The sequence below is a fragment of the Homalodisca vitripennis genome, chromosome 2 (genome assembly GCF_021130785.1).
Source record: "Homalodisca vitripennis isolate AUS2020 chromosome 2, UT_GWSS_2.1, whole genome shotgun sequence".
Lineage (NCBI taxonomy): Eukaryota > Metazoa > Arthropoda > Insecta > Hemiptera > Cicadellidae > Homalodisca > Homalodisca vitripennis.
In genome coordinates this window covers 228,349,805-228,369,899 of record NC_060208.1, presented here as the reverse complement: position 1 = coordinate 228,369,899, position 20,095 = coordinate 228,349,805, and the positions used below count along the sequence as shown (strand labels likewise).

Genomic DNA, 20,095 nt, shown 5'->3' with positions numbered 1-20,095 from the left:
TTAGTAAGAATCATTAGAAACAAATACAAGGTGTTTTATATCGAGTGAAAAATATTTTAAACGTTACTTTTTTAAGTACACATATCTAAATTTTATTTGTATTACAGTTTGTCTTTAATACCATACGAAAAATAAAAAAAGAGCTGAATATGTCAAGTGAGAAATAAAGTTGCTATAGTTGTGATTTCAGAAATAAATATTAACATCTTGAAAATGATCACATTTCAGTTATTCTTCATAATATTAGTCAAAAAAATAAGGGAATGACCGACAGAAGTGACTACTTGTAACGGGCAGTGGACATATATGTTGATAAGGTACCATTTCTAAATATCTCATTTACGTAATTTAGCCCATTCTTTTCGCCTTGCTTGAGGAATATCAAGGTTTTTTTCAAAACGATTTGCTTTTTTACTGTCTTTGTATTAATGCGAACGTTGTCTTGAAAGTTCTTTTGGACGTAATTTGGCTCATTAGTTTTGCCTTGCTTGCATACTTGATTAGTAGTATCTTCATTTACACTAACTTCTATTTTCTGCCTTTTTAAATTGCAAATTCTGCTGTTGCCAGACCTTTCATCTCCGCTTTTTTATTTGGTGTTGTAGATGATTCGGAATAATTGTCTCAGTTTTCTTCATTACAGTTATTAGCTGAAAAAAATAAATAAACATGTATTTACTACCTGTGAATCCAAATAATAATAATAATATATACGCTCCGTCACCTAGCTGATTACAGACACCATTATCATTGCCTAGTTGTTGACTGCTGGTAGTTTCAGTAAAACATACTATTGGCATGTCAGTTAAGATTAAGTTTATATAACGGTTTGTTTACGTTTCGGTAAACCTGCAATCCTACTTCTACGTGACGTCCGTGACACGAAACGAAAATTTTCTCCCTGTGCATAACGTCCAAAGCCCGCCAAAAAAGTAGTAAATTCAAGAGGTTCTGGAGTCATTCATCTAGAAAACACTAAGTTCAGTACTTACCAGTTGTCATAATTCTGTAGGTACCATTCACCTAATGAAACGCCAACACGTTATTATGAGTTATAAATGGCATTGATTATTTACAACCTTTGTTTACTGGTTGTACTTTATATTGTCGTGTATTATAATTAAAAATCAATGGGTTCAAAAACACGATAAGGTGATATGTTAAATGGCTTACACCCAACGCAGTGGATTGGGCTTGAAAACCATGCTGCAAGCAAGTCAGAGAAAATGAAATAAAAGGGCTAACAAAGCTGACAAAATTTTGATGTAAATCAGATTTCATCCACAATCTAGAGTGTGGCGTCTTAAAACAGCTGTTGGACTCAGAAATTATTAGAATATTGTTGAATGTCTATGATATTAGGTGTTCACTCCAACCAATCAGTCCAGTGTCCAGCTGTCTAAGAAGTAAGGACTGAGGAGGCGTTTTGTAAACACTAAACAGTCAACAGTGATTGATTAGAATTGTATTATTTAAATTGTTTACTCCTGTCCTGTGATTGTCGGCAAACTTTAGTTCTCTCTCTACAAGTTTTTTCTGACTGATAACATCGGTTTTCAAAAGTAAAATCCAAATTTAAAAAAACTTTTTAACCCTAGTTTAAATTTTATTTTAACCTAACTTCAGGATATTCAAATCTTGTTATGTTAAAATATTGAAGTTATTTGTCAAGAATCATAATACCGTTACATATTTAATGTAATTCAGTACTTGTAAGTAGTTCTTTATTTATCAAATCTTCACAAACTGTAGGTTTTTAATTTATTATCTCTAGAGCTGGTATTCATATTCTTAGTGACCTAGCTAGTGGCAGTGTTTTAGTCATACAGACGAAACAGTCAGTGTTTTTGTCAAAGATTTATCATAACCTTAACCAATGCTTTAAATGTAACATTTTATAGCCTGGTTTTTAATTTTTTTTAAGGGAACAATATTTTGTTTTACCAATTTTGGTAGGCTATGTAAAAACATCCAATATAATATAACAATTGCTTTTATGGAAACTTTCATGTTAATTTTAGAAACGTTTTTATTTTGTTTATATAACTGAAAATATATTTAGGACAGACATGTAGCTACGGTGCTATATCACTTAATATAACCATCACTATTTAAGGTCGTAATTGTGAAGTTAACGGCCGAACCGGCAAAATACGAGTTTCGCCTTATTAATCTGTTGCTATCGTCTTCCTGAACAAAACCAATAAGTTTTCAATGGGTGGGAATGACAAATAACGAACATTATATAGGAACATAGAACATTAAAATAGGAATTACCTTTCTTGCACTGAGTAATATTTTATTATTCTAAAGGCATCATATGGTCTTGTTATGATCGTAAGTCAACCGCCTGTTGGTTGCTGCTGACGTCAGCCGTTACGCCACCTTTGGATACGTAAAATAACAATAAGGTTGAAATCAGGAGAATTTGACCCTTTAAAAGATGTTTTTCATAATTTAGATCTTCTAAGATTAAAAGTTAATATCAGCCTGACACAAGTACACCTTTGTAGCTGCCCCGTGCTGGTATACCCGCGACGTATGAAAAAAATCCCTTGAGATAATGGCTATTAGTATAAAATAAAAATGTAAATGGTGTGATCATGAATCCCTCATGATTCTGGCCATTACTGCTTTATAGGAAACACAACTTGAAAAAACACAAATATTGTAAATTCACGTAACAGTAACTTTCTACTATCTTGCAAGAAAAGTAGTTCCACTTTTAATGTTCTAAAACTTATTATGTTCCTTTTAATACACTAAAACTTTATATTGTTTTGCTCAGAAGGACTATAGCAATAAGTTAATAACGCGAATATTGTTTCCGGTATGGTAAAAATAAATTTGAAAATGATGCATACAAATTGAATTAATCTTTCAAAAACCAATAAATAGTGTAGAAAAAAAACACAAGTTTAATAAATAAGCAGAACTAACGTAACCATAACTTCGTATGTACTTAGGCCTACATATCATGGGGTAACTTCTTATCACATAAAATTAGCTTTTCTAGATTTAAAAATAACACATGATTACACAATAAACTTATAATCAAAAACAAAGTTATTAGCGATTTCCACCCCTTAAACCCATATATATTTTTGTTCAGGAGGGTGGGCAGAATACGTTAATAACATGAATCACGTAATTTTCCTGTGTTAACCCATAGATACCCTTAATGTAAATAATTGTTTACCGTAGCTCACAGAAAAATATTAAATATCTAAACATTTGTTTTAACTTTATTTTTTTAAATACAGTACATTTTGTTTGTTTTAAATAAAATGTTTTAAATTTCATTCATCTATAACAGGACATTGTATCTCATTCTTCACTTTATTGCTAACAAAAACAAAAATAAAAAATCTAATAGGTGAACATTTTTCTAAATACTTTATATGGACTTTACGACTTACGTACCACAACTTTGGGAGATGATTGCAGCTCTCAGGGAGTTTATAATATTTTATTTAAAATATTATTATAAAACTGTGTATTTAAGTATACTGTTTGTTTCAGATTGTAGCTATTTGGTTATAAGCATCATGACGGTGGCCATACTAAATGCTCATGATGAACACTGTACCAAAGGAGCTTTGACAGGGATATTTGGATGGTTGCTGCAATTTATTCTAGCATCACTGGCCTTTACATGTCTTATAGGTAGTTATGTAGTTAATATTTTATTGAGTTATCTAGAAAGTAGATTACGTTTCGCTCTGTAGCTGCTAGGGGCAGGACTATTTCTCCGTTCAGTGGCTATCCAGCCGTACTAGTGAGAGGTTAGTGTCGCTCCTTGTTGTTTTACGATAGCAGTTTAAAATGTGTGATGCAATTGAAAACTCCACTAGTTATGAAGTATGATTGGTAATATGGTTTTTGTTGGCTAAGCACAAAAAAAACCAATTGAGATTTCTTGCCAACTTTGTGAAGTTTATGGGAATTACTGAAGGTGGAGTGCCTCAGTGGTGCATTAGATTTAAAAATGGCCGAGCTAATGTGCATGATGATGAATGAAGTGGACGGCAAGCATTGTGGCCAATAAAATTGTCTCCAAAGTATTTGAAAAGATTAAAGAAGACTGCGGACTCACAATAACAGAACACTCACTTAGTTTTCCTAAAATTTCAAGGAGTTTGTTACACGATATTGTTACGCAGAATTTACATTACCGTAAATTTTGTGCAAACCATAAAAATCAGCGTATGGCTGTATCATTGATATTTTTGGGCATTTACTAAAAAGATTGTGACTCACAGCTCGATCAAATCATTACAGGAAAAAATATTTGGGTAAAATACATGGATTGCGAAACCAAATTATAGTCAATGGAGTGGAGGTTCATAATTTTTCAAATTTTTTTTATTCATGTCGCTAGATAGCTGTATGAACACTAGATGTGAAAAAGTTTGATAAATATAGTTTTAAAACTTGTAACTATCTGGGTGTTTTTTATTTTACTTTTCAAACTGATTAAAAGTACATATTGACTCAGGATTTTTTATCTAATGGAACCAAAATAAAAGTATAAGAATCTTACTTTTTATTTATTCCTACCACATTGTCATTGCTTAAATGTTAACAGTTCTTGGTTTATTGACTTTAAGTGTTCCATGTCATATGCAAGATATCTTGGGTATCAACGACTGTTTTTAAAAATATCTTAAAACGCCCAAATAACTTTGTCAGATGAAATAAATAACTTATACACTCATTCTTATAAAGATTATAAAACTAGAATAATTATTTATAACAAACATAAAATTTCCCCACTTTAGAGCTCTTTGCCAGACCAATCTGAAATCTACTTTCACGGAATGTGCTTTAGCAATAAAAGATCTCTGACTTCAGTGTTACATCAAATTTTGTCTCGAATAATCCTTAATCAACATAAACAAGCTGTTGGAAATTTAAATTATTTTTCAATACATGAATAAGTAAATTTTCTTTCTTTCCAAACAATACTTACTCCACAAAAAAATGTGCAGAGTAGCTACTCTGCTTTTCTGACTTTTCTCGTAACCTCATTTTCGTGTTTTAACTGTCTAGTTATCCATTAATATTGTGATTTAGTGAAGTGAGTTATTAAAATAATAATCTGTATTATACCTAAATAAATAACTTATGATAGGCAAGCAATTGTATTACCTGAGAAATATCAATTTTGAACGTAAGACAGTTTGGAAATGTATTCTACTGTTAAATGTTTAGCTATGTAATATATTGTGTTGTAAACTTTTGTTACTTAGCATTGGTTATCAAAATATAATGTTAATTTATAATATTATTACAGCCAAAAGATATTGTGAACCAAGATTTGAAAGACGGCCGTGGAGAATATGGTTTTACGACACTTCTAAACAAGGTCTTGGATCGTTGTTCATGCATATGTCCAACATATTTATATCAGGGCGGTTTCAAGGTGATCCTTGTACTTGGTGAGTAATGACATTTTTTACTCTCCCTTTTTTGTTGTCAATAGTGGTTGTTAAAAACTATTACATGAAAAGTTCTTTAATGGTCGTGCAGGTAGACCCCAGTCTACTTCCAAATATTATTGAAAATACTTCCAATTATTAAATACAATTAATTTAATACTTTTGAAGGGCATTAGATGTAACATGATCATTTTCATTGGAATGTATGAAATTATTAATATCTGTTTATATCTAATATTGTATGAAATTATGTACTGCTATTAACAAGTGGATTAATAAACTAATTGAAGAATGTTTTGTTTATTCCCTCCAATGATTAACAGATAAATAGCAAAACTATTCTTGTTAATACTTTTATCTAAGTTGCTAGAAACACTTAGATGTACACCATCAATAACAGTTGCTCAGACTTAGTTGTTTTTCCAAGTTTGAGAACTTGTGTAACTTTATTTATTTATCCTGTCATATCTGATAGGACACTATATTTGAGTTGGTCATCTACCTTATAAAATATTAGAATGGCATTTATGGTAGTTTTAGTTTTAAATTACTGTATGTGTCACATTTGATACGATCATTTGTTTTAGGTACATAATAAATTTTCTGTTGGATTCTTCAGTTGGACTTTTGATCATTTATATTGGAATCCGATTAACTCAGTTTATTGCAAAAGAGAAAAAATGGAGTGCAATTAATTTTGGTGAATATGGTGAGTATCTTGATATCTGTTTGAAACATGATTTGAATAAAATTAAAAAAATGTATGTTTTCATCAGAAATTACAATATATGTAAATGTATTTTTTGGCATGCACTTACAACTATTATTGAGATATTTATCAAAATACATTGCTTTGGTAATTACTCTTCAAATTCCTGTGCAGAAATATATTTGTTGAGGGGAGGGGAGAATCAAAATTTTGCATATCTGAACTTATCAATGTATTACTACATTGATATAGTAGTAATACAACCATATTACTTGGTAAACTTATCATGTACTCCTATGTTAATAATTACTAATTTAACCACAATACTAATTTTGGTCTTTGGATAGTAGTTTGAATCTAACGTATTTTACTAGTGCAATTTATTTTACTGTCTATACTTTGTTATTGGTGCTCAGGTGTATTTAGACTATATTTATATCATCAATTGAACCAGAGTGAGTGCATCTACCTATTAGTTCTTAAATTCTATTGTTTAATCTTTGCATAATTTAATTAATTTTTCAACCCTATTTCACTTACCGTTGAGAGTGCAAACGATCTCCAGCTGTCATCATCACTCAGCAAGTCATAGACACTAAAATTCAACCAACTGAATCCCAAGAGCCTGGCATGTTATTTATGCATGTAGCCTGTATATTTTAATTCGCTTCGCTTAGTATGGTTGTTTGACGAGTGTATTATCTCGTTCCTTGTTGCTTCTCGCTGCTTTATAACACAGTTCGTGAGTTGTCAGTCAACGTGACAAATATCAACTTACTTTTCCATTTATGATGAGTTCATGATGGGCCGCTGGGATGAAAATTTTTGAAATTAACAATAACCACGAAATCCCCGGTTCTGATACATGCAATGTAATATAATTCTTGTATGTATTTACCTTGACCAACATCATTTATCTTATGTACTTATTTACTTTATATAGTTATGTTGACGCATGCCATGCAATATTTTAATTGTTTCACGCAATAAAGAATATTATTATTATTATTATGATACATAATTTACTCATGTTTTGAAATTATTGCTTAGTGTTGCCAGTCATTATTTCAACATTATTCAATTTAGGTGATATAAAAAGCACACTTTCAGTGGTGAACTGAGTAGCTACTGATTTGTGAGCTGTTTGCTTTCTCGTTGTTGCATTTCACAAAGTATAGTTTTGAGATATAAAATACAGTACATTCTTTATATTATGTCTACTTCCTGTCCTGTTTGCGTAAAAGAAGTCTTAGATACAGAAGAAGGCTTGTGCTGTGATGCTGAGTGTGAGAGATGGTTTCACAGAGAATGTGTGAAAATGTCTAAATCTGAATACCAACGATTTAGCAACGACAACAATACAAAATGGTATTGTCATAGAACTGACTGTAAAAAGACGCTGGCAAGCCCAATAGATGCCAAGCTGGATACCATTCTCTCTAAGTTGTCTTCCCTTGCCACTAAAACAGAACTCTCAGAAGGACTACAACTTATAAAACAAGACCTGGAATTGGTGACCTCCAAATTGCTGGAACTTGAGCCTCGCTTGGCCTATGTTGAATCTGAAATAAGCACTATCAAGGATAAACAGGTAGCGGGTTGTGATCAGCTTTTTGAAGATGTTTTATCCGAATGCAACGATCGTAATCGACGTGCCAAAAATGTTATTGTACATAACATCCCCGATTCAAACACAATCTCAAAAACTGCGGATGCCGTTTTTGTCCAGGATTTTCTAGCTCATTTGAAATCTAATGTTCAGTATTCAGATGTTCGTCATTTTAGATTGGGGAAAAAAAGGACAAATCGTCCTCTCATGCTTTGTATGCCGTCTGAAGGCACTGCTATTCACATTTTCAAAAACTTCAAGGAAAATGATGTTCCTAATAGCATGCGTGGAATATCAATCTCTCATGACCGCACTCCTCGAGAGAAAAGACATCTGGAGACTCTTCGTGCCACCTTAAAGTCCAAACAGGATGCTGGTGATACTTCCCTAACGATTAGATATAAGAATGGAACGCCTTCTATTGTGCCAAAAAACGAATAAATTCCAACGGTAAGCAGCAGCATGTTTCTCTGAATGTTTACTGCCAAAATGTAAATGGTCTTCGTTCGAAGCTTATTGAGTTAAAAAATAGTTTATCTGCATGCCTTGATGATGTTATTCTACTATGTGAAACAAATCTCTCTCCTGATATCCCCGACTCCGAAGTTGTTGGTGATACTGACTTCATTGTTCATAGATGTGATAGGTCTGCTGCTACAAGTCACAAAAGTTCTGGTGGAGGAACCCTACTTGCAGTTCGAAAGAAGCTTATGTCTAAGTGACTATACTCTGGATTCAACATCGAAAGCGTCTTTGCCCTTGTGAAATTAGGATTTGGTTTTGATCTTCTTCTGGCCTGTGTCTACATTCCCCCTTCAAGTCCTCTTTCTGTTTACCGTGAATTCTGTGATGTGGTTACTGAGACAGTCGAATTGGCAAATTTCCCAAAGAAGACACTCATTTTTGGAGACTTCAACTTGCCTCACTTCGATGTCAATTTACCTGTATCTGGCCTCCCTCAACATTGCAGCGAATACCTCCGTGACATGTCTTCTCTGCACTCTCTCTTCCAGATAAATCATGTTCAAAACCATAGAGGAGTAACATTGGACTTGGTCTTTCATTCTGATAGTGAGGTGCAAGTTAGCAGGGCTAATGATTGGTTGATTAAACCTGAAATTCATCATCCTCCTCTGTCCCTTACTCTTGAGTGCTATATGCCCTCTACTTGTGACAACAGCTACAGCGGCTACAACTTGGGGAAATGTGACCTCCCAGCTGCTTTTACAGCCCTACAGGAGGCAGATATGGGATTTATTCACCAGCCGATCTCAGTTGATGAAAAGTTCGACATTCTGGAAAGTTCCTTAGAGAAAATCGTCAAAAATGCAAGTCCGTTGAAGAAATTTGGTATCTCACGCTTCCCTAGGTGGTTTAATAATGACCTAAAAAATGCATTATCGAAAAGAAAGCTGCGCATGCACGTTTCAAGAGAAGTTTCAATCTTGCCCATTATTATGAGTTCTCGAGGCTGAGAGATACTTGTAGGTCGCTGTCTCGTGAATGCCACATTCGATATTTGTCCAATGTTCAATCAAACATATCTTCTAATCCACGAGCTTTCTGGGGACTAGTTAAAGCTCAAAGAAATACTCCTGATATGCCATCTAGTCTACATTTAGATGATGAAGTAGCCAGTGACACAACAAGCATTTGTCAGCTGTTCTCCAGTTATTTCAACTCAGTCTACTCTCCCTCGTTACGAGTTTCACCTAGCTTTAGCTATCCCGTCTTCGATTCTCTTTGTGTCATAACAACCTCAACAGAAGAAGTTCTCAGCAAGCTTAAGAATCTGGACACTACAAAGGGAGCTGGAATTGACAATATACCGCCATCTATGCTTCATCACTGCCGATCTCTCTTAGCTGAACCCCTCACAGTGTTGTTCAATGAATCACTTAACAAAGGAATCTTCCCTAGCTCTTTAAAGTTGGGCTTCATCATTCCTTTACATAAAGCAAATGATCCCAGCGACATACGGAACTACCGTCCAATCACTATTCTGCCGGCAATTGGCAAAGTTTTAGAAAGTATCGTGGTAGATAGACTGAATCCTTTTCTATCCAAAATAATCCATCCTTCCCAACATGGTTTTATGAAGGGCAAGTCTACTGTCTCCAACCTCCTGCTCTTTCAAGAATATGTTTTGTCTGCTTTTCGCAAGAACTACCAAGTTGATACAGCCTACATCGATATGGCAAAAGCCTTCGACAAGGTCGACCACACAATTCTTGTGTCTAAGTTGCTGGGTTACGGAGTGGCTGAACCTCTTTTGTCATGGATTTCTAGTTATCTTCAAAAACGTTCTCTGGTTGTGAGGATTGGTTCCGCCACTTCCACTCAATTCTCACCTTCTTCAGGAGTTCCACAAGGTTCTTTGCTGGGACCTTGCCTCTTCAATGTCTTTGTCAATGACCTACTAGACAAATTAACTGTAAAGGCCTTACAATTTGCTGACGACCTGAAGATTTTCATCGCTGTGTTTACACCAGAAGACTCTCAAGAAATTCAAAATAGCCTTTCCGGAATTGAGGATTGGTGTGTCAGGAATAACATGTCTGTAAATCCCAGTAAGTGCTCTTGTATAACTTATCACCGCATCAAATCCCCAGTCATATACGTATACTCCATTTCTGGTACATCCATTCCACGGTCCCAGTGTATAAAAGACCTAGGCGTTATATTTGCCAGCGACATGGGATTTTCTGGACATATAGACCACATCAGTAGCAAAGCAAACAAGATGCTTGGTTTCATAGCAAGATTCTCCAGAGGCATCGACAACCCTTCTGCTCTTCGCTCTCTGTATTGTTCCCTTGTGAGACAGCTTGTGGAATATGCAAGTCCCGTGTGGTCGCCTTACACTGTTGGCAATAGGACGAGACTGGAGGCTCTACAAAGGCGTTTTCTTCGCTTGATTGGTGTCCGGCTGGGTTTTGCCTATCTTGATGTGCCTGTGGAGGAACTGTCCAGCAATCTGAACTTGTCACCTCTTGCCCTGCGACGTGACGTGGCTGATGTTGTCCTTCTCTGGAAGATAGTGAATGGTCGCATGAACTGTCCAGATCTCCTAGCTGAAATCGACCTCAGAGTTCCGGCAAACACAAGATCTCGAGATCTGCTGGGTCGAAGATACCACTCAACCAACTTCGACTTCAACAGTCCTTTCGCAAGGTTTATTCGCCTGGGAAATCAGGTTGCGTCTGGGTGTGACCTGTTCTTCGATGGACTTCACCAGGTTCGCCGGCAGGCCTTCTCTCTTCTTTCTGTGAGGGACTAGTGATTAAGACCTACAGTAGTTAGCTTTAATCTGTGTTAAGTGCATGTTCATTGTATTATATGTTGTATTTATTTAATTTCACTGTTATTTGTTAAATGTTATATATTATATTTTAATTTATCAGCACAATTTATTTATGTTCGCTCCATACTTGAATAATTATTGTTGTTTGTTAATCTTTATTTTTATTTTTTGTTATGTTTTGGATATTTATAACTTGTTACATCTTTGAATACTAATTATTTATTATCAAATTTTGTATGATACCTATTTTGTTATTTTATGTAGATTTTTCATCTGTTCGTATTAATTTTATTTTCCGCTGTATCTACTATCTATGCTTGTATTTGTAAATTGGCTGCTGCCGTTGGAAAATAAATAAATAAATAAATACTTTATTATTTTTGCTTTTAATAATGTTTTTGACTATTATAATGACAAGCATAAAATTAACGTAGCCTTTGCTCTATTTGTCTTCTGAAACATAAATGGGCATAATTTTGTACAAGTAAGTTGGTTTTTTTTTCTTATTAAAACCTTTAATTTGAGGTACTCAATGGACCTTCACATTTAAAACTTTGGAGTATAAAGGGGTATAATATCAAAATATGCAAAACTATACTTTATGGCAATCTACCAATGGGCATTTAAAAATATTCAGTTGTTCTATGTTGAGGTAGAATGAATCTGGAGGCGTATTGGGTTGTTGTGAGGTTCCATGTGAGTCTGCAGGTTTAGTTTGTCTACATATAAAATGGCTTCATAGATGTAGAGCGGAGGTTTTGTGAGTAGGTCTAGAATCTGATAGGCTTGTCTACACCTTTGCTGGGACTTCAGGTTTGTGATTTTGTAATACAAATACTCTGTTTTCCCAAGGAGCTTTCCTAGATTGTAAGACCATATTTAATACGAGATTCTGTTAAGCGTAGTAGGCCATTTTTCCTGCTTTCAGAGTGCCAACCCATTTAATACGTTTAACAACATATACATCAGTGCTGATTTTATTGTAGGTGTTATTTACATGGTCTGCCTTTAAATAGTCCTCTGTCTAAAGTTATTCCTAGATAACTTAATCTGATCACCCACTGTTGTATTGAGGATACTAATGGGCATTACTTTTTTCCTGCAAAAGTGTACTTGTGTTGTCTTGTCAGGGTTTATTGCCAGGTCATTTTGTTTACTGTAGGCTGTGGCTTTTTGTAGAGATGCAATAGAGCCGTTATGCAATTTTTGAGCTGAGCCATTTCTGATAAGGCGAGTTGTGTCGTGTGCGCACATTATACAGCTGGTTGTGTAGTTTCAAATTAGAGCTGGGAAGTTGTTAGTCAACTAAATGAATAGAATGTGTCCTAACACAGATCCCTGAGTAACTCATCTTGTGATTGGTTGAGGATCTGATCTGAACGTAATAGTGAGACCAAGTATAGTAAGTTTGATATCTACAACTTGGGATCTCTCTTTTAGGTAGCTGACAAACCATTTGTTTTCTAGGCCTCCTACTCCCAAATTTGTAAGTTGTCTAGAGATCAGGTTGTGCCCTAAACAGTCAAAAGCCTTGCTGTAGTCTAAAAATAAGGCTGTTGCAAATTTTTCTTCATCTATGCCGTCGATTATAGACTCAACAAAGCTTATGGTGGCTCAAATAGTTGATGTTCCCTTTTGAAATCCATGTTGACAATCAGTAATTAAAGGATGTTGTTTGAGGTGGGTCATTAACCTTTCTAGTACTATTTTTTTTAAATAATATTTTAAAATTTTTGATTAAAGATATTGGCCTGTAAGTTTTTGCGTCTGCTTTTATTCTTTTTGTGTGCTTGGGGTATATCTTGGAAACTTTTAGCTTCGTTGTAAACTGCCCTAAGGTGAAAGAATTATTTATTATGGTTGTGAGAAGGGGAGTTAATTCTTCTGCACAGTGTTTTAAGGTTTGTGATGAGAATTTGTCTATGGCACTAGATGGTTTGTTTTTTAGACTTCATATTTCTTGATTTACTTCTTTCAATGTTGTGGGTCAGGTGAAATGGTTGTGTTACAGGAGTGTTCGAAGAGTTTTGATCTTCTTCTAGCCTGTACCGTCCTGATTGTTTATTCTTCTGTTGTTTTCTTAATTCTGCTATAAAATTAAAATAAGTGTTTAATTATTCATCCACCTGAATAGGGTTGTCAGCAACAGTATTGTCAGTGTTGAGCTTAGGTCAGTTTTGACTATGGCATGTCCTTCTTTATTTATTAGATTCCAGCTTTTGACTTATTCAAATAGTGGTTATCGATTCTAGTGTAGTAGTCAATTACAGTGTAGTAGTTTATTAAAGAAATCTTCCAGCCCTTCATTGTTCACTCTTAGTTGGGCCGATAATGTTACTGAGACTTGTGGCAGGGTGTTTGCTGGTATTCATAGTCTTAAGCAATTTGCTATTTATTTACCTTTGAATTTGAAAGTAATGCTAGTGAAGACCCTGATTTTCTGCCATTTCAATTACTGTAGCGAAGTTATAAATGACATGACGGTTGAGCTTTCGGACAGATTACAACGTGCTCAAAATTATTGTGTTCGCTTTATCTTCAACCTCAGACGATATGACCATATAACACCCTTCATCAATCAGTTACATCTGTTAAAGTTGAATCTACTCCGTCAGTTCCATATTCTCAGCATGTTACATTCTATTTTGTATAACGATTATTCCCCTTCCTATCTGTCTGAACGCTTTTCTTTCATTTCTGAAACAAGCAATTGGAATACTCTACGTGGAGCCTCTCTGTTATCTATTCCTGTTCATAGATCCTCTATTTACAGTAAATCATTCACAGTCTCTGCTTGTCGACTTTGGAATAATCTCCCGGATCATATTAGAGGTATTCGTAGTCGGGAACGGTTTCGGGGGGTGCTTAGGGACCATCTGTTTTGGACCTCGTCGGGTTGACGATATCATGGCATAGGGTATGGGACGATGGCTTTGTATGAATGGTGATGGATGAATGTCTGTTAACTTCCTTGTAAGTTTTATTCTATGTATTTATTTTTAGTTTCATAGAAAACCTTTGTTTCATTTTATTACTTTATATAAATAGAGATTATAATTTTCGATTGTAAAATAGTAATGTAAACTGTATTGTGGCTCTTGTTTTACAGTAATAGTAGAGTTTATTAATTTATGGTTAGGTGTAAGAGAGGACTTAATAGTCCTAACCTCGCCAATTGAATATGTTTTACGTTGTATTCAATAAAGACATTTTTCATTTCATTGTCAGGTCACATTCTTGCAGTCATCAGTAGTAGCTTTTCTTTCACAGAGCTTGAAGCAAGTTAATGAATGAGATTCTTTTTTGTTTGTTACAGAGGTTGTTACAACTATCTCTGAGATTTGATATCAATGGGGATTTTTGAATTTGGAATGGAGGCTTTCATTTTGTGCCTTTGAAGGGAGACACTGGATTTGTTTTTTCTCTTTCTTAAAAACTAAAATTTTTTCATAGTTGTAATGACTTTTATCTTTATGTGTGGGGATTTTCAATTCAGAGCCACCTTCTTCTGTGTTTTTTGTTTGATTTTTAGGGGACCTGCTAGCTTCTTTATGGTTGCTCCTAGGCTTTTCAATTTGTTTCCAAAACAGTATGATTATTTTTTAAACTTCCCATTTGCAGAAGAAAGATGGGGAAGGTGGTATATGTTTGAGAATCAGGTGTCAAAACTAACTCTTGCTAACCATTACACCATCTTAATGTTCTGTCATATGACTTTAATATTCATTAAATTTGTATTGTGTCTATTTAATTCCAATAAAAATTATATGATAAAAATTAGTTTTTACTTATTTATATCCTTGAATAAACTTCTACTTTAACATATAGGCTCTTTAGAATACAGTATTTGTTGTTGAAAAATAAATCTTATGCTGAGCAGTTGTTAAATAGATAACAAAAGGAATAGAAATAAAAATACCATTGAGTGTTTGCCCCGACACTCTTTCTAGAAGGAAAATCAAAAGAACTGTGGGCAGCTAATTTGTGTACAGTTCAGAGTGTCACATGTGTACAGTATCACCATAGGTATTTAATATTGTCACTGAAATTCTGAAGTCAGTTGTTGTTTCAGGGATGCCTCCATCAACACATGCTTGGATGATGCAGTGTTGTCTCTACATCTTGCTCATGTTTGTGGTAAAAGTGATCATCACACTCCTTATCCAGTTCAAGTTCTGGACAAAAGTACGTGAGTTCATCCTTTATCCCTTTCCAAACCAAGATGTTGAGCTTGCCGTCGTCATGTTGATTATACCCCTTGTGGTGAACGTAAGTATATTTTTGTTGTAGGCCTATTTTAATTTTGGTGTAAATATTAGTCATACGTTATAATCACTTAATTTTCTTCTAAAATTTATAAAGGAATGCCTTTTTTATTTGCTAATTCTTCTGAAGATGTTTAGTGACTCTTGAAAAACAAAATAATAAACAACGTGCCCTGCTTGTTTTGGTGAATACATTCCAAAATATTTGCCGTATTTGGTTTTTCTTTGTCGTAAAAACTCCTTTACTCAGGTTTTCATATACTTGATATAATATATAAATGATTTTTTTTTATTTTTGTTAATAATTAACACATAATACGTACTACTCCTAGTAGGTTTGTTAAACAAAGAGTTTTAAAGCAAGGGATTTTCCAGTTTAACGTATTTTTTTCAAGACGGCTCTCCAGAGTGAGGTTCCACGGGAAATATCACTAGATTTGCGTTGGCAATATTTTTATGTAGTGTGAACTAGAAAACCTTAATAAGAGTCAGTGGTGAAGTGTGGCGTATTTGCTTAGTCATCACTGGAGAGTGGGAACATCGGCGTGCAATAAAGGTTGTTGCCCTCCCAAAAAATGTACAGAGTCTGCGTTGTTTGTGAACATGATAAAAGTTATTCTGAAATTTGTTTAAATCCAGTAAACCTATAACTATCTGCAGTTCTACTTTGACGTTGCATTGTAAACAATATTTTAATAATAAATTACTAATTAATGAACAACGTTTTTGTTTACGATTGTGAATTAAAAGATTCTTGTTTTAACTATAAAATTATATTACTACAATTTGCCTCAGCCATTGCTACACCACACTGTTTCAGTTAAAATACTAGTAGTTACTCACAATAAAAGGTCTGTGAAGAAACCACAGCAAAGCCAGTATTAGATAGAAAAGTAAACAGACATGATGTTAGCGCATAGTGTGATGGTCCTTACAAAAGGAAGATTAATCTATTTCTTAGTGATAAGGAAGAAGATGTAGAATAGATTGATCAATCATTATGCGATGAAAAATGACTGGACCTAAGGTTACTGACTAGCCATAGTGTGAAGATACTTCAATACAATGTGTTGATATGTAACCTGAGTATTAATAAAATAGTCTTTGACTTAAGTTATCAACATTTACTCAATTGAAGTAGAACAACATGTCCACACTAACTAGCAACAAAATAGTCAACTATGAATATTGAAATTTAGTTTGTTATTTTTCAAGTGCTATTTGTCAAACCATGAGATATAAATAATAAATTATACAAATATAGACTTTCAGACATGCTTGTAAAGTATAAAAAGTTTAGTTCCTCATTATTGAATTGTATATTGATCAAAATCATGTTTGTTAACATTACTCATTGCAGAAAGTAACAATGCTAAGCGAGAGTGCTTTTATATACAGCGGATCCTTGATTGATATATATTAACCTCAATATATCAAATTCATTGATAAATCGAGGTTTTGTTCATCCTCTCTGAATGTTTTGTTTACTTCAATGCTAATTTTACCTCTACATATCAAAGGTTTAATGTAAATAACCTCAATATATACAACTTTTGGCCTTGATTTTGCCTACTCAAAAACCTTTATATATATAGAAGTTTCAGTTCATCAGCACAACAAACTGAAGTACAGTACCGTATTTTTCATCTCTAGACTTGAAATCCCCACCACCGATAATCCTTTGTTTTATGTTATCACTGGTGGTGGATCACCACTCCATCCTCAGTTTTATTTGGACGTTACCATGATTCAAGTGAATTTATTAAAATCAGTGAACTTTGTGTGTTAGATTTTTAGCTGTGTCAGTATTTCGCGATTTAGTGCTATAACAAAGTGAAAAATTTATCTTATCTAGATAAATTTAAATTTATAGAGACTGGATGCTGGGAATAAGAACAAAACTGACATTGCATAGGAGTTTGGTATACCGGTGAATACTCTCTCGATCATATTAAAAAATAGAGAAAAATATGAATACAGAGGAACTCGTTCAAGAGAGTACAAGAACTTAAATTCGAGGACATAGATGAAAATGTCTTTCAATGGTTGAAACAGTGCCGCGATAAAATCCTTCCTGGCCCGATTTTAAAATAAAAACAGTACAGTTTGCTGTGCAATTAAATAAACCTAACTTTTGAGCTAGCAGCAGTTGGCTTCAAAATTTTAAAAATAAAATGAAGTGATTTTCAAAAATGTGACTGGCAAAATCCCAAGTTTCAATGTAAAATAAAAAGTTTTTAGTATTGGTTGGTCTGTTCTAAATGTAATGATTAACTTTAGAATAGCCAGTACAAGCTCTATCTGGTCATTTCTAACTGTATATTCCTGAGCCATGTTGAAAGCTATATATGTATCAATTTCTTGTTGTTTAGTATTCCCACCGTCTGTAAGTAGCTCAGTGTTATCCGCATACATCATCATTCGCTTTACAGTATTCTCTTAGTTGTTCTGGAAAGTCATTATGAATAAGATGAACAAAGTTGGTCTGAGCACCGAGCCTTGTGGAACCTGTCTTCTTACTGGTAGAAGCTTGTTTGGACTGTACTGATCTAGTGAGTCTGCCGATTGTTTCCTTTGGTTCAACTATATTGTACGTCTCCCCGTGTCCGTGATCATCCCCCATGGTAGCTTGCAAACCACTTGAGTGCTGTATGTTGTATATTAGGTATTTTAGTTTTGTCAGTTATGTCCAAGGCAATCAAATGCCTTACTAAGGTCCAGGTACAAACTGGTGACTGTGTTGCTAATTTCTAAGTTGTCAATTAGGTCAACAATTATTGTGGTGGTAGATTTGCCAGTAATAAAGCTGTGTTTTTTGTCAGTTAAAACATGGTAACAGAGTTGTTGGTTCTCTCCCAGGTACTCCAAGAGGTTGATGAGTAGAATTTTTTCAATTTGAAACAGGAATAGAGAGATAGGTCTGTAATTGGTAATTTTTTGGATTCCTTGTTTTGGGTAGACATTGACTATTTTTAATTTAGAAGGAAAGATGCCTTTCGTCATTGAGATATTTTTTATTTCTGCCAGTTACTCTGTCATTTCATTTCCACAATATTTGATGATCTTAGTTGATGTCCCATCCGTTTCAGCAAAGTTGAGCATCGTAAAAACTTCAAAACTCTGTCCATCATCTCTTCAGCAGTTTTTGAATGTAGGGTTGTCAGATTCTCTCTTGGAATCTACTTGCGGGCAATTAAGCGATACAGACATTGCATCTGTTTCCGAGGATACAAATGTAAAAGATAGTGCAGGCGATGACAGCAAAGTGGAAACACCTGACCCCACCCTTTGCAATACCCAGTGTACAATCAACATTGTATAAATATTAATTTATACACAATAATTGTTATAATTTCTTACTCTGCATTTCCCAATAAAGTATTTATAATCAAGCCTACATTATTACTGTATTTGTTATGGACCTCTATATATCAAAGTCTGCTTATTTAACCTTAATTAATGGATATAATGAATAGCTAAAAAAACAATAATTGTAAACCTATATATAAAAATCCATCAAGAAACAATAGTAAAATATTTAACCTCATTATATTAAAATTTTTGATAATCAAAGTTTTGTATTTCCCCTTGAGGTTCGACATATAAAGGTTCCACTGTATTCAGAAAGAACCTTCATCCAGTCTAATTTGCATTAAAATGAAGACAAATTAGTTAATTTCAATTGTTTTTAAATAATAACAAAATGATTGATGTTTCATGCAGCTAAAAGGTTACTTCAGCTAAAATGGTGAGTAATATTTTGATGTGAATCTTCTAAAACGTTTTGATAATACATATTTTAAAAATCAGTTTAATTTATAATACATTACTGGTTAAACGTTAAACAATATATTGATTTATTTTTTAATTCTTTTACTGGAGATATATGGTTATCAGCTAACTAACAATATATGCAATAAAAAATCATATTTATTGTGCACAAAAGTTTTAAAGGTATGTGCTTAAAGTGGGAATCTGGATTATTGTGAAGTAGACATTAAGAAAGGCGTCATGTTTTGCTGTAGTTAATTTTTACACAAAATCGGTAATATTTCAAGTTTTTAAATAGTCTTAAAAATCTGTTTTATAAGTCCATATAGTTAGTTAGGCTTCTTATGCCTCTCTTTGCTTTAAATTTAAAATGTGTGTTTTTACAGGCAATGATGTTTTGGGTAACAGATGACTTCTTAATGCATCGGTCTGCAGATAAAAGTAACAGACTATTACAAAAAACAAAAATACATTATCGGCACGTGATGCTCCCAAGAAATGAGTCTGATTCTGATGTGGCTTTAACAACAGATGAGGAGATTTTGGAAGAAAGCATTCGCCACAACCAGTCGTCTGTGCTTTCATGATCCTCTCCATGCTTCAGCATGAGACATCACATTCGGTGGTATAATGTGGCTGAATTTTGCAGGATCTCCAAAATCACACCAAATTAGTATTTAAGGGTACTTAAGTTATTTATTATTATTATATTATTGTGTTTTATTTAAAGTTTATAACTAGCTTCACAGATGCAGTGGTCTTCTATCATCACATAAATATATTTATTCCATTATATCGCTTCACAGATGCAGTAGTCTTCTGTCATCACATAAATATATTTATTCCATTATATCGCTTTACAGATGCAGTGGTCTTATATCATTACATAAATGTATTTATTTTATTTTATTGTTTATTGTGTTATAAATTTTACTACTAGCTTTACGGATACTGTGTTCTTATATCATTCCAAATAAATATATTTATTTAATTTTA

General features: G+C 33.8%; 1 protein-coding gene across 2 annotated transcripts; it reads left to right on the top strand.

Annotated features, from left to right (window-relative positions):
• The first annotated feature begins 1,395 nt into the window (after positions 1-1,395).
• On the top strand, positions 1,396-20,095 carry LOC124355468 (store-operated calcium entry regulator STIMATE-like). Of its 2 annotated transcripts, none has more exons than XM_046806617.1 (6): positions 1,396-1,562; positions 3,523-3,666; positions 5,297-5,441; positions 6,029-6,150; positions 15,136-15,332; positions 19,486-20,095. In XM_046806617.1, exons 2-6 carry the CDS (start codon positions 3,549-3,551, stop codon positions 19,684-19,686), a joined length of 783 nt encoding a protein of 260 aa, XP_046662573.1. In that variant the 5' UTR covers positions 1,396-1,562; positions 3,523-3,548; the 3' UTR covers positions 19,687-20,095. The 2 variants fall into 2 exon arrangements, with proteins under 2 accessions (XP_046662573.1, XP_046662571.1); XM_046806615.1 differs by having other exon boundaries at positions 1,396-1,712.